This window comes from Bos indicus x Bos taurus, chromosome 12, assembly GCF_003369695.1.
Source record: "Bos indicus x Bos taurus breed Angus x Brahman F1 hybrid chromosome 12, Bos_hybrid_MaternalHap_v2.0, whole genome shotgun sequence".
Classification (NCBI taxonomy): Eukaryota; Metazoa; Chordata; class Mammalia; order Artiodactyla; family Bovidae; genus Bos; species Bos indicus x Bos taurus.
This window is the reverse complement of record NC_040087.1, coordinates 77402311-77429798: the sequence shown is the minus strand read 5'-3', so window position 1 is coordinate 77429798 and position 27488 is coordinate 77402311. Positions and strand designations below refer to the sequence as shown.

Below are 27488 nucleotides of genomic sequence, written 5' to 3'. Positions count from 1 at the left end.
TTCAAAAGCATCAATTCTTCGGTGCTCAGCCTTCTTCACAGTCCAATTCTCACATCCATACATGACTACTGGAAAAACCATAGCCTTGACTAGACGGACCTTTGTTGGCAAAGTAATGTTTCTGCTTTTGAATATGCTATCTAGGTTGGTCATAACTTTCCTTCCAAGGAGTAAGTGTTTTTTAATTTCATGGCTGCAGTCACCATCTGCAGTGATTTTGGAGCCCCAAAAAATAAAGTACATGGATACCCAGTGCTAACTAAGCTGGGCTTAAACTTCATATCTGAGTCATATAACTTTCATTAAGTGAATTATCATTCATTAGCTTTAGATTTGCAAACAACAAATTATTTCTGGAAACCTCTGAAGGAAACTTTCTGACAATCTGTTTGTTACTCCTGGCAGAAGGTTCTCAAAATTACGTTATTTTCCTAAATATCCTGCAACATATTTTACCATTTTATTGAAAGTCTTGGTCTTCTGTTCCTATTTTTATTTTCTAAACAGATTCACTCAGAGCTGGTAACCATGTGACTGGACTCAGAACTGAGTTTCACAGATTGCTACAGAACTAGTGACTTAATTGCCAGTACTCTTGCTTGGAAAATCCCATGGATGGAGGAGCCTGGTAGGCTGCAGTCCATGGGGTTGTTAAGAATCGGACATGACTGAGTGACTTCACTTTCACTTTTCACTTTCATGTATTGGAGAAGAAAATGGCAACCCACTCCAGTGTTCTTGCCTGGAGAATCCCAGGGATGGGGGAGCCTGGTGGGCTGCCGTCTATGGGGTTGCACAGAGTCGGACACAACTGAAGTGACTTAGCAGCAGCAGCAGCAGCAGTAGCAGTGACTTAATTGTGCAGTCCTGATCGAGCTATTGAAGTCTTTCTTTCTAGTTAAAGGTTTCCAATTTCAACCTCATAAGGTGTACTGTTTTGTTATGTGAAAGGAAAGTTTTTTCCTAAAAGTCCCATTTTATAAAAATAATGCATTCCAGTGTCAGAACTGTTAAAAAAGGAAAGTAGCATGCCTTCTTTATCTTTCTTTTATATTTATAATCCCAGTTAAAGTCAATAGATGTATATTTCAAAAATGAAGGCACATTTCTTCATCTTCACCTCTAATTCAGTTCAAGGTGAATTACGGGTTAATTCTCTGCTGATGATGGTTGTTCCCAGAGATTCAAAGTCCTTCACTGACCACTGTATCCTTTTGGTTCTTATAGGAAGAGTTGGTTTAAGGACCAGAGCTGCTTATTAAGTAGGATGACCTCTGGCTTCTTATGTGGTAGAATCTATGTGGCTAATCTATGTGTAAAAATCGTGATGTTTTCTCTTTGCATGAATTTAAAATTTGACATGCACAGTTTTGCAGTTACTTGTGTTTTAGAAATTATTTTCCTCATATATAATGTCATTTAAAATGCTGGAAGACTTTCCTTTTGAAAGTCTGTTCAGTTATGATACAACAATTGTAGATAGCTTATATCAAATTAGCACTTGATTATTCCCTCCACAGATTTTTTTGGAAATTATTCATTTTGTCTTATAATGCCATGTGAAATTTATTTTTAGGGGGATAGTTCCTACGTGAAAGATCGCTGGTGTGTTTTTGATGGATTTATGGTCTTTTGCCTTTGGGTTTCATTGGTGTTACAGGTAATTAAATACTTTTAACTTACAAGGGTATATTTTCCAAAATGGGCATTATTTTTCATTGAAAATCTAAATTTATATATTAAAGAATATATATATATATATATAATATATATAAAATGTGATTGGGTAACTGTCTAGAAACACTTTTAATGTTTATTGATTTTTAAAAGCCTGACATTTTAATCATCATCAGTCAGATGTTTGAATTATTTTTCAATCAGAAATAAAAATCAGTACATACAAGATTATTTCTCATTAAACAGACATTAGAAATATATTCATTGAAATAAAGGGAAAGAACATGGAGTGAGGTTTCTGTATTTGTAGAATAAAAAATTGTATTTAATAATCAAAAGTCCAGTCTTTTAAATGACTAAATTCTCACCAAAAATAGCTAAAATAATATAAATACATTGGGATATATATTGGTTAGCATAAATAGTGTATTGCAAATGGAAAATTCCTTACTTTGAGAAATAGGGAACATATATTTAAAAGGCCTGAAGGAGAGATTTTATTAAAAACAGTATAATTCGTTCCCAGGCACTCATTCAGGCTTGATTTTGTATTTAATTCAACTGAACTTATTATATTCTTCATTTAAAAAATTCAGAATAAAATAAATTCATCATCCAGCCCAGAAACTCATCATGGTTCATATTGATAAGCTGTTCTTATTTTTATAAAGCTCACGTCTCTAACAATTAATTTCATCCTGCATATTAAATGTGTTCTTTTCCATTTAGTGACTATTGTATGATTGACAAACATTTTCTAATTATCCTCTTGCCTCTGCTGGTAAATGGAATTCTTTTTCATAATATTTTTATTAACTCTTTCTCCATTAATCTATGTTCTAGATACTTGGAAATTTCCACCAAAGACTGTTAGTAGTGAGGAAAACTTGGCATACTTACTCTATTTTTGTAATAAAAACTGTGCCTTGATCAATCATTCAGGAAATGAACAAGATTAATGACACTTTGATTCATTCATATATTTGTTTCTCTTAAGAGAGCTATAGCTTCAAAATATACTCCAAAGAAAGTTTTTTGGGGGGATGATAATGGGGTTCATGTATGACACCGTGTGATGCTGTCTGTGTGAATCTTCACTACAAGCCGTGCTATGATGCCCTATGACGCTGTTTTTGGCATGTGCTTTGCTATGTAATGCTGTTTGTATATGTCCTGACTACACGCAATGCTGAGCGAAAGTCTGAGTTATCTGTTCACCTCTGAATTTGCAGGTGTTTGAAATCGCTGACATAGTTGATCAGATGTCTCCTTGGGGCATGTTGCGGATCCCACGGCCACTAATTATGATCCGGGCATTCCGGATTTATTTCCGATTTGAGCTACCAAGGACCAGAATTACAAATATATTAAAGTAAGCACTGCTTTTACATAAATTAAGGGAAAATGTTTATGACATATTTTGGTAAGCTTTACCTACTTTATTTTTTCCTCCTAGGCGATCAGGAGAACAAATATGGAGTGTTTCCATTTTCCTCCTTTTCTTTCTGCTTCTTTATGGCATTTTAGGAGTTCAGATGTTTGGGACATTTACCTATCACTGTGTAGTAAATGACACGAAACCAGGGTAAGTTTATCTACTAACTGTATTTTAACCTGGTGATTTACAAGGATGTTTCTGTAGTTTTCATGTGAAAAACCTGTGTCTCAATTGTTTTAAAAGTATTTGTATGCTCTCCAAGGTCTGTGTTACAACTGAGCAACTAATACACACACATACATACAAAGACTTTATTTGTAAAAGCCCAGTTTGGTAATACTCCAGGCCTCCATCAACAGGTAAATGGATTAACAAGTATATCTATAGGATGACTGTGAAAGTGTTAGTTGCTCAGTCATATCCAACTCTTTGCAACCCCATGGACTGTACCCCACAAGGCTCCTCTGTCCATAGAATTCTTCAGGCAAGAGTATTGAAATGGTAGTCATTCCCTTTCCCAGGGGATCTTCCTGATCCAGGGATCAAACACAGGTCTCCTACATTGCAGGCAGATTCTTTACTGACTGAGCCACTAGGGAAGCCCACTTATAGTAACTACTGTTTGGCAATAAAAAGTATGAGATATTGATATTCACAATATCTTGGGTGAATCTCAAGATAATTATGTTGAGTGAAGAACCTAGATGAAAAGTACATATTCTCTGATTTCATGTGTGTAAAATTCTAGAAAATGCAGATTTATCTATGATAATGAAAGGAAATCATTGCTTGCCTGGGCATAAGGGCTGGGGCAGGAATGAGAGATGATGAAAGGGCCCTAGAAAACCCTGGAGATTGGTCAATATGTTCATTATGTTGATTGTGGTTCTGTGAAGAACGTCACGATTTCTCAGGCTGTTCTTTTTAACATGTGCAGTTTATTGTATGGCAAATATTTGTTATTGTTGTTGTTACTGCAACTATTTAGAAATGTTACAGCATGAAGTAGAAATCTGATTTTCTTCATATAGTTTCTTATCCCCACACAACTTACTGTGTGTCATTACTCATAGTATTTATTCCTGCCTTTCTCATTTACTAGTTCCTGTCTATATTTGGATCTGTAGCTATGGTCTCTTTTGTGCTTGATTGACCTATCTAATGATCCCCTCATTAGTATCACACTCTGGACCCTTTTAAATACTAATGTGTCTGTATGCCTGAGGTCACCTTTCCTGACCCCAGCCTCACAGGGGCTCAGGACTCTGTTTTCTACTTCTTATAGGCATGGAAACCCAAGCTCTTGGCTCCTGAGTCCTTAGTCCTCATTGATACCATCGTTTAATCAACTCGTGTGTTTCTCTTGTTCTAGTTTTTGCTTTCCTCTTACATGTTGCCATTTTGGAATCTCTGTTTTCTTTCTTACAAGCCCAGGTGTGTGTGTGTGCTCAGTCGCTCTACTGAAGTCATGGTTCATGATATATTTAGGTGGATAAAAACATTATGTCAGATTGTCAAAGAAGCAGAAATGAAGAAAAGGACAGAGGAAGAAAAGCAAGCTGCTAAATTAAAGCAACAAAAGAGAAATGGTTAAAAAATAGACAAGCCACATTAAACGTGGAGAAAAGCAAGGAATTAGTACAAACCCAGGATAGGAAAGTTGAAGGAAGTGGTGAGGAACGGTTGACTCGTGTGGGTGAGCGAAGAGATGCACAGAGGGAAACCTGTAGGTAGGCTTCTTTTTAAGTGCATGTGGGCTGCAGAATGTGTCTAGATTGTTCCATGAATGAATATGAAGGTAGAAAGAGATATCGTGTGGGCAGGAGACAATAGAGGAGAAGTGAGGGGAAGGAAAGCTTCTGGGTGAGGAAGCGGCTGTGTGCTAACAGCAGAAAATTCAGGAGCCTGGTTTAAAGGTCCCATTTTTGTTCAAGTTGAAAGGCAAGGCTTCTCAAACATGTTCACCCAACTAGGAGATTAGGCATCATACTGCAAACTTAACTTTGATGCAGAGAATAGACTACAAATAGGGAAGATGGGTGAGAGTATTATCTGAACTCACGGCCCCTGAATCATTCAGTAAGTCCTCTCAGCCAGCTCCACACTGTACTCAGGACTCAGAGACGAATGTCTGAAAAAAAAAAAAAAATTAAAAGACCTCTCATATGCTGACTCTTAGCTCCAGCTCATTACATTATCCTTAAAAAAAAAAAAAAAAAGAGTGTACTGTGAAAAATCTCATATGTGTTGGCAGACTTTTCAGCTACTCGAGACATAACAGTGATGGGGAGATGTCTGCATTTTTCTCTTTCTGGGATTTGTGTTATCAAATCTGTGCAGTCGCATAGTGCACTCACCCATGCATTTTGCCTTCTCTTTCCATGATTCTTCATTTACTGTTTGAGAAGAAGATACGTAACTGGCCACACGGTTTTATGAGCAGTGTTACTCATAAAAACAGCTTCCAGAAGTTGGAGGACTTATTTCAAGGACCAGCCATTTATGCCATTTTTTTCTTTTGTATTTTCAGCTCAGTATTAATTGAGTTTTAAAAGTCTCACTCTCAAGAAGGAAGTTTGTCGATACCGTTTTACCATTTCCAGCCGAGACGTTTAATTTGCTTTATTTTTAGAGACTCAAACCATATCCAGAGTCAGAATGAAACGCATACAAATCCCAATTGAAAAGAATTTTCCAACTTTTTGTGTCCTTTCATTGCCTCTTAACTAGGAATTTCTCATAAACATCTCTGAGTCACAGACACTAAGCTGTACGGTATGATGCTCTGCTTCCAGAGATCATGGTTGCCAGGTGCTGTCACGACCTCATTTCTCTTCGGCGTTGTCTTTTAACAATTGTTCCAATCTCTGCTTAATTGATTTGCACACATGGTAGCCAAATAACAGGACAGCTTTCAGGCAGAGATATGTCTGTTCAGAGACCTGTATGTCCTGGGTTTCAAGGCTGACCTCTGGAATTGATTATGTTAATCTGTGAAGCAGACAGGGCAAATAAAGCAGGAACTCAGTCAGCACCTAAAGTTTTGCTTTTGAATGGACCCAGTTTCTTGTAAAGCAGATAGATGAGCATCTCAGCTGTGTCCTTTATAGCAGGGGTCCTCAACCTCCTGGATCTAATGCCTGATGATCTGACGCAGAGCTGATGCAGTAATAATAGAAATAAAGTGGACATGATAAAGGTAATGCACTTGAATCATCCCCAAACTATGCCCCCCACCCCCCGGTCCATGGGAAAATTATCTTCCACGAAACTGGTCCCTGGTGCTGGAGCATTTGAGTACCGCTTCATTTATAGCATTACTAGTAAAGCTTTAGCTTCTTCTCCAGTAATAAATGGTGACCTAAGGCAGTTATGGAACAAATAATGGGATTTGACTAAGCAAGACAGTTCCTATCCTAAAGAGAGTTGAGAAGACCAGTGGCCTGTGGCAGAAACAGGTATTGCAAACTGCCAAATGTGATGGCAGAAATCCCCCTGAAGCTAAAAGAGGAACATGTAAGAAGGAGCTGCTAGGTGAAATAGAACAGATGAAGATTTTCCTGACACCTTATTATCATTCCTGAGAAAGGAGAGAAATTTATTCATGGCTTGGTATCAAATAATGACATCTCATCCCCAAGAATGAGATACTTAGAAAAGGTAAGGAAATGTAAATGTTAAGCATATAAAAGTTTACTGTGCAGAGAGCAAGATTCAACCAGGAGCTCAGGTTAACGTTTGTAATGACTGAACCATCCGCTTGAGACCAGAAGCTGGGGGACCACACATCACGGGCACCCTGGACTGTTCTGGTTCTTCCCTGCTGCTGCAGAGTAATTATGGATTACTTCCTTTGGGACTTAAGGAGAATCTCAGTTATGGACAGTTCATTTCATGGTTCCCCCATCCAGTGGGCTTTCCTGGTGGCTCAGACTGTAAAGAATCTGTCTTCAATGCAGGAACCCTGGGTTTGATCCTTGGGTCAGGAAGATGCCCCTGGAGAAGGGAATGGCAGCCCAATCCAGTATTTTTGCCTGGAGAATTCCATGGGCAGAGGAGCCTGACAGGGCTACAGCCCATGGGGTCACAAAGAGTTGAACACAACTGAGTGACTCAAACACATCCATTCTATTGGATACTTTAGGTCTTCCCTGGTGGCTCAGATGGTAAAGCATCTGCCCACAATGTGGGAGACCCAGGTTCGGTCCCTGGGTTGGGAAGATCCCCTGGAGAAGGAAATGGCAACCCACTCCAGTATTCTTGCCTGGAGAATCCCATGGGCAGAGGAGCCTGGCAGGCTACAGTCCATGGGGTCAAAAAGAGTTGGACACGACTGAGTGACTTCACTTTCACTTTCTATCCAGTGGCAGCTTTTAGGACTTGGTGGTATTTTATAAAATATCAGTAAGACCAGAGATGATATAAAATTGGATTTGGGGGTAGTTTTCTATACTAGCCCAAATAAAATTTAAGTATTCCTTTTAGAGTACTTAGAAAATAAGTGAACGGTTGTTTTATCAACTCGGTTTACAAAACAATGAGATTTTTTAAAAATGGAAAGGTCAGGAGAATTAAAGATAGAAACATGGTGAAACTTAAGAATATTAATTTTTAATTTCCATGGACTTTATAAAGAGAGAATTTTGTACAATATGTAATATCATAAGTGCCTCAGATTCATGCAAAGGACTGTGAAGTCTTCTTGACTTATATTTAAACATTTTTTGAAAAGATGAGGAAAGACTACTCTGTTTAACTTACAGGATTCATGCTGAGGTATCTGCCAAGCGGGAGGTATAAGAACAAGTTGGGCTATTGGAAATATTTTCTTTGTAATGTTTAAGAAATAAAAGTACTCTGATGATATATGTACAATAGATTTCTAACTAAATTAATAGCAATGGTTATGGAGCACCTATTATATTGCAGATATTTTGCTTATGTAACTGCTTTTTTAGAACAAATCTTACATCTGCTGCCAATACAGGAGATGTAAGAGATGCGGGTTCTATCCCTGGGTTGAGGAGATCTCCTGAAGGAAGGCATGGCTACCCACTCCAGTATTCTTTCCTGGAGAATCCCATGGACAGAGGAACCTGATGGGCTACAGTCCATGGGGATTGGACATGAATGAAGTGACTGAAGCGACTTAGCACCCATCTATGCAAGAATTTGAAAGAAAGGGAATTAACCAACATGTGTGCTTAAAGTCATATCTTTCTGACACTACCAAGTGGTGATTTCCACAGTTAGAGCCTTTTCCTTGGGGTTTGCTTGTGGGTGTCCAAAGGACCAGCTTAAAATGTGGCAGTTATTTAAACATTCCCTGAGATGTTTAAACTCTCTCGGTTGCCACTAATGAAGAGCAGAATCCTGAAGGAATAAGCATAGAGTTTTGTTCTGACTGAGACACAACTGCACCAGGCATGGTGTGTGTGTGGTATGTGTGTGTGAGTAAAATTGTGTATGTGTTTATAGGAATTTGTGTATATGGTCGTGCGTGTGCCTAGTGGCCTCAAGCAGCTAAAGGATCATGTAGTTATGCATCAGACTTTAGAGAAAACATGCTATATAAGGGGCAGGAAGCAGCAAAATGAATTTAAGAAGATATTGAAGAAAAGAAATGTGACCCAACACATCTGTCTCAATGTGGCCATAAGCAGAGGAGACTGAGACGGTCCTCAGGCTGGTCCCCATTTAGAAACATTGATGTAGTGGGAAATGACTATACTAAAATCAAGGGTTTATAAGACTTGTGAATTCTCTAGGCTAAACTTGGGCCCTCTATATGAGCCCTGTCACTTGTCTCAGATAGCAGCTACTTGGGGCTCATTTTAAGGCCAGCCCACAATGGGATTCCATATTCACCATCCCAGTGGTTATCTGTATTCACTACCAAGAAAAGCATTGCATATCTAAATCCTTCACATCAACTTAAATTCCAGTTTATCCTCCAAAAAGATGAAAAGGAGTTATATCACCAGTCATCTAAAATAACCTCATATTATTTCCAGAGCTAAATCACCGCATAACCTCTCTCCTTCCAGGGTGATACCTTTAGTTCCTTCAGTCTCGCCTTGCTTATCTGGTTTTCTGTCTAAACTGCACATCTGACGACGCAGAAGGCTGAGTGTCATTTCTGAGGCTCTCATACAGTACTTTTGTACCATATGGAAAATGACTGTCATCATTAGCTGTTGCTTAGAAGCAGAGAAGTAACATTTGTGGCCACAGTAGGAGAAGGATTTGTGAATAACACAGAATCCCCAGACAAGTTTACATGCCTTGCAAATCTGCAGGAAAATTCCTTCCTTTACTTTTCTGGGTCTTGGTCTTTTATGACAAAAACCATCATGGCAATAATGCTCTTATAAAGAGCTTTATGTGGACTTAGAGAACTTGTGGTTACCAGAGAAGGATGCAGGGAATGGATAGTTATGGAGTTTGGGATGGGTATGTGCACACTTCTATCAACATATTTTAAATGGATAACCAACAATGTCCTACTAGATAGCACAGGAAACTGTTTAATGTCGTGTGGCAGCCTGGATGGGAGGGGAGTTTGGGGGAGAATGGACACATGTATATGCGTGACTGAACCCCTTTGCTGTCCACCTGAAACCATTACAACATTGTTAATTGGCTCTACTTCCACTATAAAATAAAAAGTTTAAGAATAACATAAAGAGCTTCTGTGTGGATGAATCTCATGTCATTTGAGAATGTTCAATATGGCCTTAATGTGATGAATACCATTCATGAATCAGGCATCTTAAATCCGTGTCCACAGACAGCAAGTATTAATGAAGAGTGATTACATTATGCATTGTAATCAACACACTTGTTGAAAATGTCAAATCCTTTTTTGTGTTGTTTGCAGAAATGTAACCTGGAACAGTTTAGCCATCCCAGATACACACTGCTCCCCAGAACTGGAAGAAGGCTACCAGTGCCCCCCAGGATTTAAATGCATGGACCTGGAAGATCTGGGACTTAGCAGGCAAGAGCTGGGCTACAGTGGCTTTAACGAGATAGGTCTGTCTTACTGATAAAACACCTTTTCTGTTTCTGTTTTACAATGTTTATGAAATGGAGACAGTAGTTACATAATTAATAGTTTATGTTCAGACTGTATAGGATTTAAGAAACACAATTGCAAATTTTAATATATTCTACCCTCCAGTCTATAACATACAGCCTGTTTCCATATAGATATGCAACAATATCTATATAGAGTTAAATATCTCTTCAATTATTAATTATAGGATTTAAAAATATTTGTTGATCACGGTTCAGGGTTCTTGGCTCAAAGAACCCCTTGAATCAACAGGACTTGGTTCCCGTCCACATTTAACTAGTAGGCAAGGTAAGTCTTAAATAATTGGAATACTAGACATTGATGGGAGAAGGCAATGGCACCCCACTCCAGTACTCTTGCCTGGAAATTCCCATGGATGGAGGCCTGGAAGGCTGCAGTCCACGGGGTCGCTGAGGGTCAGACATGACTGAACGACTTCACTTTCACTTTTCACTTTCATGCATTGGAGAAGGCAATGGCAACCCACTCCAGTACTCTTGCCTGGAGAATCCCAGGGATGGGGGAGCCTGGTGGGCTGCCATCTATGGGGTCGCACAGAGTCAGACACGACTGAAACGACTTAGCAGCAGCAGACATTGATAGGTATGTGACAGCTGAAAAGTAATTCTGGGAACAGAAGACAGCTAATGAAGTACTTAGTGAATGTGCATCAGCTATGTAGTAGAAATATGAGGAATGCTTGTATGCGAATACAATGTGCTCAAATGTGTACATTTATTCGTGGCTTGTCCTGTTAAGTCCTGAAATGTGCCATCACACGTAGACTTGGCATCTGGCATTCAGTTGGTATCATTGCATTTGTTACAATTCCATGCATGTTGTGCATATTTCATTATTGAAACAAAAAACCATGGAATTCTAAACACATATGTTATGCTTTGAAAATTTGTCCTAGTCGGTTTAGGCAACCACAGCAAAATATCATAGACTGTGTGGCATAGACGACAGAAATGTACTTCTCCCCAGTGTGAAGGCTGTAAGTCTGGGGCAGGGTGCAGCACGGTCAGCTTTGATGAGGCCCCTCTCCTTGGCTTGCAGGCTTCTCTCTGTGTCCTTATGTGAGGGATTGAGTGGGGGCAGAAAAAGAGATGGGGGGAGAGAGAGGAAGAGAAAGTCCTCTGCTCTCTTCTTAGAAGGGCACTAATCCCATCATGGGAACCCCACCCCTCATGACCTGGTCTAAACCACATCACCCTCTGGAGTCCCCACCTCCTAATACCATCACCTTGGGAATTAGGGCTTCAGTATATGAATGGCAGGGGCTGAGTAGACTCAGACATTCAGTCCATGGCACAACTGTTGGAGTCATTTGAAAATGAATTACTTTTATTTTAAAGTTTCAAGGCCCAGGTACACTTAAAAACGTTCTGGACACTTTTACCCAGGACATAAGAGGAAAATCTTTTGGTGTGTAACAGGGTGGTGGTTGCACTCTTTTGGAAGCCAAATCTAGGTATTTTTAATCCGTCCTGTGGTGTGGTTTCATTTCCCAATGGACCAGCTGTACAATGGGGATTGCATCGCCCCAAAAGAGAACAGCATCTCTGTCCACCCTGGAGGGTAACTGCTTCAAACACAGCCTGTCCACCTTCACCCATCAGGAACAGTGCCTGATGAATCCAATTCCTACCCTATGGCTTCAGTCATCACAGCTCCTACATAGTGTTATGCAGGATGGCATAATGAACTCTGGGATAACTGTTTGAATTTCAGAAAGGACATGTGAAGCTCTTGCATTGATTGAGGCATACCTTCCAGACATATGAATTAAACCCACAAGGCTTCAGCCTTTGGAGAGAATGTAATACTTGAACTTGGGCTGAAAAAACCAAATAGTTGATATTTCTAAAGGGTGAATTTTGCAAACAGCACATAAATTTTTATTCTTATATTTTAGTACAGCTGCATAGTAAATTCCCAGCATAATGGTTAGATGGATACTCTTCATTTGGCCAACGATACAGTTTTCTAATTCACAAAAATTTAGAAGGCAATAGATGTGAAACATTCTAATTTTCTGTCCTCTCTTATCTGGTTTTGGAACTGATCTTACATCCTTTCCCCTGTCTCAGAAGTGCAAACACTTTTATGGATTATGCCAGTGACTTTCAGGCATGAGTGGGAAACCACAGGTGTGGTTTGGGAGATGAGATATACAGATTTAGTAAGCTGCTCTGAGCAAGCTCCAGAAGTCCTAACAACTGGGGCAGGACTGGAATGCATGACTGGTTAGATCCTGTTGCTCTTTCTTTTAGGGGCTGAGTTTGCCCATGTCTGGAGTGGAGAGCAGCCAGCATTCAAGGTTAGGCTGCCCTTGAAGGGCAGTGGAACCCAAGGAAGCAGTGGAAACCTCCAAGCCTTTAAAATTATGTTGCTAAATCAAATCTCACCCTGATCATTTTAAATGCGGCAGTTGTGTTTACACTCCAATTGCTGCATTATATTCAACTAGATCCATCTTTCTTCACTGTTACTTACAGGGCTTCAACTAATATAGAGGAACAATACCTCTTTGAGCCAGAAAGTCTACTTCTAAAGTGTGTGGGCTTAAGAAGTTCATTTCTAGGAAGGAATCGCCTTTGGGGGTAATCAGTTCAGTTCAGTTTAGTCGCTCAGTTGTGTCCGACTCTTTGCGACCCCATGAATCGTAGTATGCCAGGCCTCCCTGTCCATCACCAACTCCCGGAGTTCACTCAAACTCATGTCCATCGAGTCGGTGATGCCATCCAGCCATCTCATCCTCTGTCGTCACCTTCTTCTTCTGCCCCTAATCCTTCCCAGCATTAGGGTCTTTTCCAATGAGTCAACTCTTCGCATGAGGTCACCAAAGTATTGGAATTTCAGCTTTAGCATCATTCCTTCCAATGAACACCCAGGACTGGTCTCCCTTAGGATGGACTGGTTGGATCTCCTTGCTGTCCAAGGGACTCTCAAGAGTCTTCTCCAACACCACAGTTCAAAAGCATCAATTCTTCGGCGCTCAGCTTTCTTCACAGTCCAACTCTCACATCCATACATGACCACTGGAAAAACCATAGCCTTGACTAGACAGACCTTTGTTGCCAAAGTAATGTCTCTGCTTTTGAATATGCTGTCTAGCTTGGTCATAACTTTCCTTCCAAGGAGTAAGCATCTTTTAATTTCATGGCTGCAATCACCATCTGCAGTGATTTTGGAGCCCAAAAAATAAGTCTGACACTGTTTCCACTGTTTCCCCATCTATTTCCCACGAAGTGATGGGACCAGATGCCATCATCTTCATTTTCTGAATGTTGAGCTTTAAGCCAACTTTTTCACTCTCCACCTTCACTTTCATCAAGAGGCTTTTTAGTTCCTCTTCACTTTCTGCCATAAGGGTGCTGTCATCTGCATATCTGAGGTTATTGATATTTCTCCCAGCAACCTTGATTCCAGCTTGTGCTTCTTCCAGCCCAGCATTTCTCATGATGTATTCTGCATATAAGTTAAATAAGCAGGGTGACAATATACAGCCTTGACGTACTCCTTTTCCTATTTGGAACCAGTCTGTTGTTCCATGTCCAGTTCTAACTGTTGCTTCCTGATCTGCATATATGTTTCTCAAGAGGCAGGTCAGGATGGTCTGGTATTCCCATATCTTTATGAATTTCCCACAGTTTATTGTGATCCACACAGTCAAAGGCTTTTTCATAGTCAATAAAGCAGAAATAGCAATAGTCAGTAGTCAATAAAGCAGTTTTTCTGGAACTCTTGCTTTTTCGATGATCCAGCAGATGTTGGCAATTTGATCTCTGGTTCCTCTGCCTTTTATAAAATAGAGGAAAACAACAGAATGGGAAAGACTAAAGATCTCTTCAAGAAAATTAGAGATACCAAGGAACATTTCATGCAAAGATGGGCTGGATAAAGGACAGAAATTGTATGGACCTAACAGAAGCAGAAGATATTAAGAAGAGATGGCAAGAATACACAGAAGAACTGTACAAAAAAGATCTTCACGACCCAGATAATCACAATGGTGTGATCACTCACCTAGAGCCAGGCATCCTGGAATGTGAAGTCAAGTAGGTCTTACTTAGAAAGCATCACTATGAAGAAAGCTAGTGGAGGTGATAGAATTCCAGTTGAGCTATTTCAGATCCTAAAAGATGATGCTGTGAAAGTGCTGCACTCAATATGCCAGCTAATTTGGAAAACTCAGCAGTGGCCACAGGACTGGAAAAGGTCAGTTTTCATTCCAATCCCAAAGAAAGGCAATGCAAAGAATGCTCGAACTACCACACAGTTGCACTCATCTCACACTCTAGTAAAGTAATGCTCAAAATTCTCCAAGCCAGGCTCAGCAATATGTGAACTGTGAACTTCCTGATGTTCAAGCTGGTTTTAGAAAAGGCAGAGGAACCAGAGATCAAATTGCCAACATCCGCTGGATAGGCCCCCATTGAGGCAGGAGTCTTACTGTAGCTCAACTGTTTATTTGCACGTTTATCTCCCAAGGATTTAAGTTGCTGGAAAACAGGAAGCATGTCTTTTCATCTTCATGCCTCCAGGACCTAGACCAATGTCTGCCTCATAGGGAACCCTTTATGAATATTTACCAAGGGACTGAACAAAGTATGTGTTCTCTTGAATTCACTGGTGATCCGTCATATTTGTGTTAGGATATGGAGCCGTAATAGAGAATTAAGTTGTTTTCTTGTTCTCTTCCCTGATTGCATCTGCTTTTGTTGGCAGTGTTTGTTCTTTCTCATGACTTCCGTTTCTATACAAGCTTAATTTGGTCTCTTTGCTTCTTTTTCTCAAATGATGATTGAATTCCGCGTTATTGTAAAACTAATGGTTAGATAATGAAATATTGACTTTGAACTATGATAAAAAAATTTTAACATGGTCACTATAGTTTAGATTGAAATTGATAACTACTTCCTGATAGGATGTACCTATGTAGATACACAAACTAGTATTTTAGATTATTTGGCAAGTTCTTATGGAAACAAAAAGATAATGTTTCATCCAAAAATGAGGAAATTAATTTTATTAGGCACATGCGATCATCTCTTTCTGCATGCAGCCAAATTTAAAATGCAATTAGGTGCCTAATTGTGCATTTCAATTTGGCCAGTTTACTCTATAGGTAAGTAATCATGATTAATTTAAAAGGAACATGTTTCCTTTTCTTACTAATCCAAATTATCATGCAATACACTGTATTTCAATCATGTATAAAATTTTATTTGTAAGTAGCATTATGTCTTATGAAAATTTAATACTGATGTTGAAAAACTCAATTTTTAAAATATATTCAAAGCCAGAGTCATTAAGTAGAAAAAAATTACAAAGAGCCCCTACTGTAAGACTGTAAGACTGCAGAGTAAAGACACCTTTTTGTCTCTAAAATCATCCAAGCATTAAGGAGCCTGAGAAACAGAAATGCAATTTCCATATTTAAGGACTCAGAAAAACCTGGAACTGTGAATCCCAACCTGAGAGGACCAGGGTCCAACAGGAAACTTCCTGGAAGGACTCTGGATACTGAGAATCTCAGAGCCAGCAGGTTATGGATGGTCTAAACAACCACCATTCACTGTACATTCAGTTTAAAAATTCAACAATAAAAATTAAATTATAGAAAATAGCAATAGAATAAAACAAAATAAAATTCCCAGAGGAGCAGAAGAGTCCTGTCTTTGGGTCAGGACATCAGTGTGTGGCTGATGGTAGGAATTTTCTGGTATTCCATGTGACATCAAGAGGTCCTTGTTCTGCAGAACTCTGGGGGAGAGAGAGAGGACAGACAGTCAGTTGTGAGTTCCCTGACATGGCTGATCCGCATTGAATAGAACAAGGGAAAGAGTCCAGATTTGCAAATCCGGCTCTACCTTTGTTGTTGTTTAATCCTTAGTAGTGTCCAACTCTTTTGCAACCCCATGGACTGTAGCCTGTCAAGCTCTTCTGTCTGTGGGATTCTCCAGGCAGGAATACTGGAGTGGGTTGCCATGACCTCCTGCAGGGGATCTTTCTGACCCAGGGATCAAACCCATGTCTCCTTCATTGCTGGTGGATTCTTTACCACTGAGCCACCAGGAAAGCCCAGGATGACCAGAAGGCCTTTTAAAACTTGATTCCCAAGCATCATCCTGAGGCCAATTCAATCAAAACCCTACAGTGATTGAAGGCACAGATTAATCTAAAAAGTTCTCCAGGTGATTCAAGTCCGCATGCAGAGTATGAACCACTGGACTGAAGCAAGACTGATACTCACATACCCACCAACCTGTGCAGATCTTCGTTTCTACCCCACAGCATTCCCTCACGCTTCTCTGCATGAAACAAGACAAATGCCTAGTGCTCTCAAAGTCACAGTCAAAGATGAGAGAGAATCAAAACGAATCAGGACCACTTCCATAAAAATGTACCTCTCAGTGCATTTTAAACTGAAAAAAAAATACACAAGATGTATATATCTATCTCAAAAGAATTGCAGAAAAAGACAGATGTATACATTAAAAGGGTACAGTTTGATTCAGTAAATTGACATAGAACAATTGGTGCTGAGACCTGTCTTGGTGAAGATGCTAAAGAAAGCATCCTTTGGGTATCCAGGAAAAAAAAAAAGATCAAGTCAGCTCTAAGGGGGACCTTGAGAGGATCCTGAAACTTCATGTCACTGTTCAGCTCTCGAATATAATGTCACAATGCTTACAGAGTCCTTAGGGAAATAATGTGTCAAACTCTTTGTGATTATTTTTGAAGAGGCAAGAACTCAGAGACTTCATCTTTGATGAAGTCTTCTTGAAGTCATTGAGCCAATCAAGAACAACTGCTCATGGGCCAGGTCTCTAGTATCTATTTTATAAGAGCGGCGTCAATACAACTGCAGCATTTACACACTGTGGTGTAAATGTTGCCAACTGTGATTGTGTAGAAGAGAGGACAAGACTGGTGGGGGCGGTGGGGCGATGGTGTGGATATTTATACATAGCAGTGAAAAGTAAGTATCATTTTATTACAGTATGTGAATCCAGTAATGGAGGCAGGTGGATACTTGCCTTGAAAATGCATTGCGAAGTTAAAATGACTTTAGAAAAAAATTCAGAACTCAGTGGCTTTGGGGTTTGGGTTGTGGATGTTGTATATAGTAGTATGGTGACCTTTGGACAGGAATCAACCTCTCTTGCTTCGATTTCCTCATCCGTGAAATGGGTGAGTGATTGACATGACTTATAGGGTTGTTGTGAGAAGTGGCTAGCAAGCTACACTTAGGATAGTATCTGGCACCATGAAGACACATGAAGAGCTAGAAATTAGAGGTATGGTGGCAAAATAAGACTGTATCACTGTTACTTAAGAATAAGTAACCAGTTTAACAAAGAAGGGTGAGATGTCAATGCTTTCAGATTAGCACCTCGGTGTCTGATGTTATTCCCTTTTCTCTGCACCAGTTTTCCCCTCAGCTTGTTCAGGATTTTACAACAAAAGAGGGAAGTAGCATGTACATGGACAAGGTCTCCTTAACCTTGTATTATGCCCCTATTAACTAATATCTCAAATTTCACTTCATTTCTAATCGGTGTGCAGAGGGCCAATTTTTGGTAGGGAGTAGTCTTTTTATTTTAATTTACTTTGTTGGAGTATAGTTGATTTGCAATGTTGTGCTAATCTATGTTGTACAGCAAAATGACTCAGTCATATGTGCATATATACACACACACACACACACACACTCTTTTCAAAATTCTCTTCCATTATGGTTTAGCCCAGGACACTGAATAGAGGTCTCTGTGCTCTACAGTGGGACTTTGTTGTTTATCCATTCTGTGTATAATAGTTGGCATCTGCTAACCCCAAACTCCCAGTCCATCCCTCCCCCACGCCCCCTCCCCCTTGACAACTGCGAGTCTGTTCTCTATGTCTGTGAGTCTGTTTTGTAGATAGGCTCATTTGTGTCATAGTTTAGAGTCCACATAAGTGAGACCATACAGTATTTGTCTCTCTCTGCCTCACTTCACTTAGTATGATAATCTCTAGGCCCATCCGTGCTGCTGCAAATAGCGTTACTTCATTCTTTTTTATGGCCAAGTAATATTCCATTGTGTTTGTATGTATATACACACCACATCTTCTTTGTCTGTTCATCTGTTGATGGACAGTTAGGTTGCTTCCATGTCTTGGCTATTGTAAATAACGCTGCAGTGAACATTAGGGTGCCCGTATCTTTTCAAATTAGGGTTTTCTCTGAATTTATGTCCAGGAGTAGGATTGCTGGGTCACATGGCGACTCTGTTTTTAGTTTTTGAGGAGCCTCTGTGCTGTTCTCCATAGCGGCTGCACCAGTTTACATTCTGGTGGTGCCTGGTGGCGGTGGTTTAGTCGCTAAGTCGTGTCCAACTCTTGCGACTGCACAGAATGTAGCTCACCAGGCTCCTCTGTCCATGGGATTTTCCAGGCAAGAACACTGGAGTGGGTAGCCTATCCCTTTTCCAGGGGATCTTCCCAACTCAAGAATCGAACCTGGGTCTCCTGCATTGCAGGCAGAGTCTTTATCGACTGAGCTATGAGGGAAGCCTGGTGGTGCTTAGTCTTCATTAATCAATTTTCCCTCTCTTACCACTCTCAAAAGTGTCCTCACTTGGGCTTAACTGTCTCTTTAGAATTTTCTTTCACCTGTGCCATTGACTTTTCAGTTTCAGTAAGCCTCACACATAGAGTTTTATTTAACCTATGCATTTGAACTTGTGGCCCCGGATTCCAGCCACCTGTGTCTTCAGCAGCCTTTCAGCAGGTGCGCCTTCCACAGCACTAAGCAGAGTCCCCACTGGGGTAAGGGCCCTGAGCAGAAGCCACGGCCACGCTGCTTCCAGCCCCACCTCCCACACACAGACGCTTGTTATCTCTCCTCCCCTAAATCACCACGTCGATGGTGGCTGACACGCTAGCTGCTCCTCCATCCTGCTCTTCATTTACAGACTGCTGCATCATTGGTTCAAGGGGCCTTTCCTGCGGCTCATTCTTAAGGACTCCAACACACATCCTGTCTAAGATGTTAGCCTCTGCATCTGAGACATCCAGTGCCCCCACAGTCTAGGAGCAGACGTTATTGAAAGGACTTATTTGAAGATCACAAAATCTATTTAGCAGACGCTCAGATTCCATGATTGAAGTCAGTGTGTGCAGAAGTGGGTGTAGGCACACAGTGTAGAAGTCTGGGAACAGAACACACCCAAACACCCCCACACTATAGAGGTGAAACGGATCGGTCACATCCATTTAGTCTATTTAGAAAATGTGTCTACTTCCATTTGCTGAGTACTTACCCGCCTTTCAACTTCGCCCTTCCTCACTCTCATCAACATGCAGGGCATACAACCTGAGACAGTGCAATTTTCCATAATAGCACTGAACGTGAAATTAGAGGAGTTTTGAGTTGGAAAGAGAGGAGGCAGCCCTGTGGTTCACTGACACAGTTTCCAGGTGCTGAGACAGAGCCTCAGAGCCAGAGCGTAAGAGTTCCAGAGAATTCCACGCCGGGCAAGGCCAGCTCCCTTGTCATGATTCACAGACTCGCCTTATAACAGTCTCCCCCAGACCTTTCTACACTTCAGAGACCAGTGTTTCATTCAGAAGGAAACTCAAAAAGTATCTTGTAAAGCTTAGTTGTATTTTTAATTTTGTGGTAGGAGCTTAGCATCATTTACCTTCAGTAAGGTGCTGGTGGAGAGGACATCTCCATTTATAGATGCGGTAAACCAGTTAGAGCAAAAACCAACAACGGATCCATAGCATGTGGGAAGGAAATCACAGCCAAAGCCATGAAACCGGCAATTTACTTGTCATGATCGTTCAAAAGAAAGTAAGAAAGTGGGTACAGGAGATGAATACAAAGCTATTCAGCTGGTGGTGTTTAACTCTCAGTTCATTGTGCAAGCCAGGTAAAAAACAAAACAAAACACCTTTCCTTTGATGGAACAATGAATGTCACTTAATGATAAAAATTCATCCTAGGACGTCACTTAGGAAATAAGTAGCTCTCAGGCATTTTTTGGTTATTCGTCTTAGACTCATGAGAACAAAAGAGAAAAGTTCAATTTTTAAAAATTCAGAATGAATGAAACCATGATTCTAACAATTTATAAAGGAAGCCCATAAGTGAGGTCAACCTATAAACAAGGCATTTGGAAAATAGCTAATAGAAAAGGCATTTAAAAAAAAATTACACATGCTTTTAATGCTACATGGACTGTATATATAGTGGACTATTTTTCTTACTCTTTGTATACAAAGATAAAGCCAGCAAATAACAAACTCCATGTTCTTATGGCGTCTAATTGTCCACCAGACGGTCTTCATTATTATAATTACTGTCATTACCTTTGACAACTACTGCTACCATTTATTGATTGCTTATTATGTATCTGGCATGGGGTGAAAGGTTTTTCCATCCGTTGTGTTTTTCATTCTCAAAATAAACCCATAGGCTGTCATTATCTCCAATTGATAAGTGACAAGAATGAGATGAGAAAGAATTGATTTCTCCAGAGTCACACACAGGCCACAGCTGGGAGCCAGGCCCTGGTGCCCCGTGAGCCAAGGTCAAAGCCTGTGTTTTCCGGCTGCCTTATCTCTGAGGTTGGCCACGAGTGACCGGGGTTCCCTGTGGCTTGTCAGGACAGCTGGTCCATTGTAGAGTCTCATGGTGATGGAAAAGGAGGTGTGTCCTACACCGTAATAATCCACCAGACATCCTGCCTTCTCTCATCCTGAAGTCTTGAGGACAGAGGGGTGACTCTGAAGAAGGATAATGTCCACTGCAAACTGAGGGCCTCTCGGGGCTGGTCTCTGCCTTTGAATCCAGCCTCTTGTAAGGGCCTTGGTGCCTGATCTGTGTTCACTGTGTGTACAAATCTAAGCAAAAGAAGAATATGCCTAGAGATTATGTACCAAGTGAAGTGAGTCAGAAGAGAAAGGCAAATATCCTATGAGGAATCTAAAAAAAAAATGCTACAAATGAACTTACAAAACAGAAATAGACTTACAGACCTAGAGAGTTTATGGTTACCAGGGGGTATGGTTTGTCACCATACAAAGATATCACATAGTTATTGACTATTGGGCTTCCCTGGTGGCTCAGATGGTAAAGAATCTGCCTGCGATGTGGGAGACCTAAGTTCAATCCCAGGGCTGGGAAGATCCTCTAGAGGAGGGCATGGCAACCCACTCCAATATTCCTGCCTAGAGAATCCCATGGACAGAGGAGCTGGTGGGCTACAGCCCATGGGGTCGCAAAGAGTCGACACGACCGAGCAACTTAGCACATGGACTATATTCCCCACGCTGTACGTTTCATATCCATGACTCAGTTATTTTGCAGCTATTAAGTTTGTTTTCTAAATACCACAAATTAACCAACAGTTTTATTTAACTTGATTTTGAAAATGTGTATTAGTTAATTTCTTTATTAGAGATATGACATAAAGAATGTTTAATTTATTCATCCTCTTCATAAAAAAAAATAAAGCCATAAAGATTTTCCTCAAATAAAAAAGCCCTCCTTAAAATATTAGGTAGAAAAACCACAGATCACGAGCATCACAGAAGTCAAATGTGAGTCTTGGATTCGAATAAAGAATTAAAGTAATGATTTATAATCTTTGTAAATTTTTTTTCTGGCAATGATAAATTAATTGAGCCTTGCAAGAAAATGAAGCAATGAGAGTGAACTGCAGCCTACCAGATTCTCATACAGATGCCCCCAAGTCACTTCTGAAGAAAGCTATTACGGCCATTCATTGAAAATTGGGATTGGTGATTTTCTCCAAGGGGAGATATATTTTAGCTGTTACTAACTTTTGTGGCATTTTCTTCCTCATTTGACTTTGGGTAGCATTAGCTATGAGATACAGACTTAGCTCTTAATGTGAGTCATAAATCAATTTTATTCAGAATTGATGAGAAACAACATCAGTGGTTATTTTCATCCCTGGTAGGGGTCTGTGCCTGGAACTACGCCATATTGTGCTGCAAGAGGATTGACAGTGAATTGAACCCACCTACACAGTCCAGTATTCCAGTTTTAATTCAGAATTTGCTTTACTTTAAAATTCCTTCCTATGTTTTTCTCTACTGGCCAGCTCTTATTTTTATAATTTGTCTCTTATTACATCTGATGTTAAATAGGGTCATAAAATGTAGTGAAGGGAGATTACTTTTATTCAGATCATAATAGAATGTAAATTGAACTTTTTTAATGCTGCTGCTGCTAAAAATTGATTCATCAGATTTAAATGTTGTTAAACCACATTTCATGTGGCCCTATGTGATATTAGATGAAAACTTTACAAATGAATAGAAAATAGAAATTATAATGTATCTATAACTATGATTTATTACAGAATGTGCATTTTTATCACAGCTGCAGAAAAGACACAGTAAAGATTAATCTATAAAATATGCAATTGAGATTTATAATAGTTTGTGAAAAAGCACCAAAGGGTTGTTTGCCCTGCATTAATCTTTATGTTTAGTGGTACTACTGGAATTACTTATTGGTTTTTATGAAAACACATGTAGAAGAGAAAATTAGGGTGATGGAATTCAACCGAAAATGTTTACTTTGATCTGTGATAGTTCTGTACTTGCTCCCTGAAGGTATTCCTTTATTATGGGATAAGGAAAACTTGACATATTTTTGTTAAATAGAGGATAAAGTCAAGAAGCTTCAATAGAGGAATAGTTCTGAGAGTCTTTGGTCAGATACCAGGGCTATCCCTGGGTTCAGGCATCGTAAGTGCCCTCAGGTTACAAAAACGTCCTGAGGTTGTACATTGTGTGCTTGATGTTTTCTAAGGGAACAAGGTCTTAGGGTATCATTAGATGCTGATAGGGTTACAGGCTCATTTAAGCTCAAATTAGATATGCAGGTACTATTCAGAATATTAGTAAGAAAGGGGGTGCAAAGATAGAATTGCAGCCATGATTGGTACAGAGGAACCTATTTACAAAGGAAAAAATAGAGAGACAGACATGGAGAACAAACATACAGACACTGAGTGGGGAAATGGATGAATTGGGAGATTTGATTGAAATGTAGTAATATACACTATTGACTCTATGTACAGAATAGATAACTAATGAGAACCTACTGTGCAGCGCAGGGAACCTACTCAGTGCTCCATGGTGACCTAAATGGGAAGGAAATCCAAAAAAGAGGGGATATATGTATATGTATAGGTGATTCACTTTGATGTACAGCAGAAACTGGCATAGCATTGTGAAGTAAATATACTCCAATAATTTTTTTTGGAAGATATATAGATACATCTTCTAGTATCTAGAAGATAGGTGTTCAGATAAGTTCTTGTTTAATGTATTAGGAAAGGCCGCTGCTTACGTTATTTTTCATTGAACAATGAAAGAAGGAATTTTGAAAGTGAATTTCTGGGAGCATTGAAATGATGATTTTGTTCATATTATACATACTAATACAAAACAGTACCCATCGGAAATATCTAGTGGTTTCCAAGAAATTGGCATGTTTATAGATACATTTTAAGTATTTGTAGATTATAAAAATAATGCTGAAAAAAGCATGAGATTTAACAAAAGCAATAAACTCTTCTATATGTAATTCCCTCCCTTCCTCTCTTTCCTGTCTTTTTTCCTCTTTCATCTTCATGTTTCATGATATTTAATAAAATGCTTTCAACCATTTTCCTACCAGTAGACATCTAAGTGATTTTCAGTGTTTCACTACAGTAAGTCTGTGTTGAATACACACACAGTTATGCACAAACACACACACATGTTTTGTGCATATGTTCGTATTCTTAAAACAGATTCCTGAAACAATTTCTGGGTCAAAGGGTATGCACAGTTTTAACATAATAGTTCTGCCTTTATTGTGCAAGAGTAAGTTTTTAAAATTATAAGGTATTCCTTTCTGATATGCATAGTTACAAAAGTTTAAAAAAAAATAGCATAGGTCATATTGTATCCTGTACTCTTCTGAACACCAGCAGTTCATTCTCTTTTCTTTGAATTCTTCATTCCACTCTCCTTGGAATGCCTCCTTCCTAGGGTCCTGTCAGTCTAAGAGTCACCCTCCAGCCCTCCTTTCCAGTAACTTCTCTGCTGCCCCAGCAGCATTCCTCTCCCTTCTGTCTGAACTGTGACACAAAGGTTTGTGCATGAAGTCAGCGCTTACTTTGAACTGTTTCTCACTAGGGTGTGTGTGTGTGTGTGTGTGTGTGTGTGTGTGACTCTTGTCTTCCCAATTAGCTAGCTCATGAGATCCTAAGCGCCTCCAGCGAAAGCAAAGCTTCCTCTTCCTGTGATGCCCTGTCTAACTCTCCGTAAGCTCATCATAGCCTTTGAAGACGGGTCGATCACATTCACAATTTTGTATTAGACACATTGCCTTTTTCAACCAACATTCCATGGAAACTTTGTGATTGAAAATGGAAATATGATGCAAATATGGCTCTAGCCTTTAAGTACAGGTTCACTGAAATGAAGTTACTTCCACGTGAAACTACATATCCCTGTAAAGCAGAAATGAACAGACCGTGAGAGGAGCCTTGTGTCAACAGTCAAGGAGATGTTCCCTGCTGGCGATGGCAGCCATGGAGCATCATTCCCTTGACTCTCTCTGCAATTCAGTTAATTCCACCAGCTAATCAGTTGGCGCAGAAAAGAACCATGTACCTAGGAAAGCCCTAACACTGCTCTTCCCTCAAGACCAATGGGCCAGGAAAGGGCTGACTCTCACCTCTCCTGGGGCTGCAAGATTTAATAGCAGGAGCCCTGCTTATTAAAACGGTGCCAGGCAGGTGGGGCTAAGGTATCCTCCTCCAGGAGAAAGCTCTCTGGCCCTTGAAGACTTGTCGCTAGCCTGAGCCACGCTGGACTGTGGGAAGGAAAATGCATCCCCACTTAGTGGGCCCTGGACTTGGAGACAAATCCTCCCTTCCTGCTCACTCCCTTTTTCTCCCCAACCCCTTAGCTCCAAAACCCTTAGGGCTTGGGATGCAGGAATCATAAGAGCAAAATGTACTAAAGATGCTAAAGCATACTAAAGATACTCAGATAAATATACTAAATGAACTTAAATATACTAAAATAAGTTATAAATGCCTATAAATGTTGGCTGCCACTGTTGAAACAAAAATATGGTTGCCAGGGAGAAGAATAGGGGGACAGGGGATAAGATCTGATCATAGAAAATGCGATCTTAAGAGTTATATTTTTACTGTAGCTTTTGTTAAATAAAGCATATAGTGATGCAGATTAAGTGTGATACCTTTTGTTTTTTTTTTCTTGGTGCAATGCTTCCACTTCTTATGCATTTTTTGAGGATTCTATGAGCATTCAAGTCCAGATAAGGGAAGGACTCTGTTTCAAGTTGGAGTCTGCATCTCCTTAGTGGGTGACATAGGACATTTACTTACCTCTCTGTGCTTTTTTCTTTAATATTTATTTATTTTGTCTTATTTATTTGGCAGTACCAGGTCTTAGTTGCAGCAGGCCTGTGGAATCTGTAGTTGCAGCTTTTGGGGTCTAGTTCCCTGACCAGGAATTGAATGTGGGCCCCCTGCATTGGGAGCACGGAATCATAGCCACTGGGCCACCAGGAAATCCTTCTTAAGATATATATATATCTCAGAGGGTAGTAGGAAGATTAAATTATTCTCATTCTCATGCCTAATGAGTTCTCAATAGAATTTAACTATGATTATAATTATCACTTTTACCAGATATATAGTCATCAGTTAAATGAATGAATGAATTATAGAGCAAACTATTTTTAAATCACAAAGTTAGAAAGTAACTGTGTGTCAGCTTACCTCCTTTGAGTCCTGGCAAAACATTCATGATCATACGACATAATCTAACAATATCCTCATATTTTACTATGCTAGTGTATGTTCTGTTTACTTCTGTTTTGTCTCCTCCACGTACACTTGAATTGGAAATGCAATTTTGAAAAATATTTTCCAGTTCTCTGCACTGTGTCTAGATGCTGCCAGCAAACCCATCTTAAGCTGAGATGCTTTGTGCTCTCAGGCCTTCTAAAAAGTTAAAGCAGTGCTGAGTTGACCAGAGCAAGGCTCAGTAAACCTCTGGCCTGTGAGCCACATCCTGCTTCGCAGCCACATCCTGCTTCCTGCCTGTTTTTGCAAATAAAGTTTTATTGCACTCTACGTCCATTTGTTTACCTATAGTCTGTGGCTGCTCACTGACAATACAGCAGAATTTCTATAGTTCCAGCGGAGACACTATGCTCCATAGAGACAAAACATGCCACCTGATTTTTGACATAAAAAGTTTGCCAACCGCCACACTAAGGCTTCCCTGGTGGCTCAGACGGTAAAGAATCTGCCAGCAAAGCAGGAGACCCAGGTTCTATCCCTGGGTGGGGAAGATGGAAGCCCACTCCAGTGTTCTTGCCTAGAGAATCCCATGGACAGAGAAGCCTGGTGGGCTACAGTCCATAGGGTCGCAAAAACTTGGACACAACTGAAGAGACTTAGCACTCACCCTAGACTAACAGTAGGAACAACTACTCAGCCGATGCTTCTTTTCTTACTAGGTCTTCCCACAGCTGCCTGGAGTGCTTGACAATCCTTGTATTCACTTCTTCTTACATCCCTGGACTTGGGAAACACAAAGAATACAGGGCATCTTTTAGTTTTATGTAGATTTGTGATAAAATCTAGACTCTCCTTCTCTGAGTCAAAGCCCCTTAAACTCTGAACATGAAATTTGCAAAGACAAGTTATCCTGGATGTATATGCCCCCGAAAGCCACCCCCTTTCTGTGATCTCTTAAGCACACAGATTGTTTCTTGAAACTGTCATTGACTTTGAGGGTTCAGGATGGGGAGCACAAGTATACCTGTGGCGGATTCGTGTTGATATATGACTAAACCAATACAATATTGTAAAGTTAAAAAATAAAATTAAAAAAAAAATTTTTTGGAGAAGGGTGACAGGCTAGATATAGAATCAAATGAATCTTGATTAGATTTAATTAAATGTCAATTCCTTAGTATGGGGGTAAGAGTTTCAAGGATAAAGAAATTGCTTAGAAAATCAGAATCAAAACACTAACAGCTATTCTGCAGTGACTTGTTTTAGCCAGAAAACACTAAAAATGAGTGAGAGAAGGTGAAAAGATCTGGCATGCATTTATTCACTCAGTTATGGATTCAGCAAATATTTATAAAGTACCTACTATCCTTTGCCAGCATGCCTCAAGTTGGGAATGTGTAGCTAAAACAGTTACAGTTTTTTTTTTTTT

The 27488-nt window shown here is 39.9% G+C and overlaps 1 protein-coding gene across 1 annotated transcript in view; it reads left to right on the top strand.

Moving 5' to 3' along the window:
• NALCN (sodium leak channel, non-selective) overlaps positions 1-27488 on the top strand; it is a 302068-nt gene that overhangs the window by 34190 nt on the left and 240390 nt on the right. Inside the window, exons 4-7 of the mRNA XM_027557923.1 lie at positions 1577-1660; positions 2910-3049; positions 3134-3262; positions 9996-10150. Coding sequence (XP_027413724.1) covers positions 1577-1660; positions 2910-3049; positions 3134-3262; positions 9996-10150 — 508 coding nt within the window. The remainder of the gene's footprint in view (positions 1-1576; positions 1661-2909; positions 3050-3133; positions 3263-9995; positions 10151-27488) is intronic.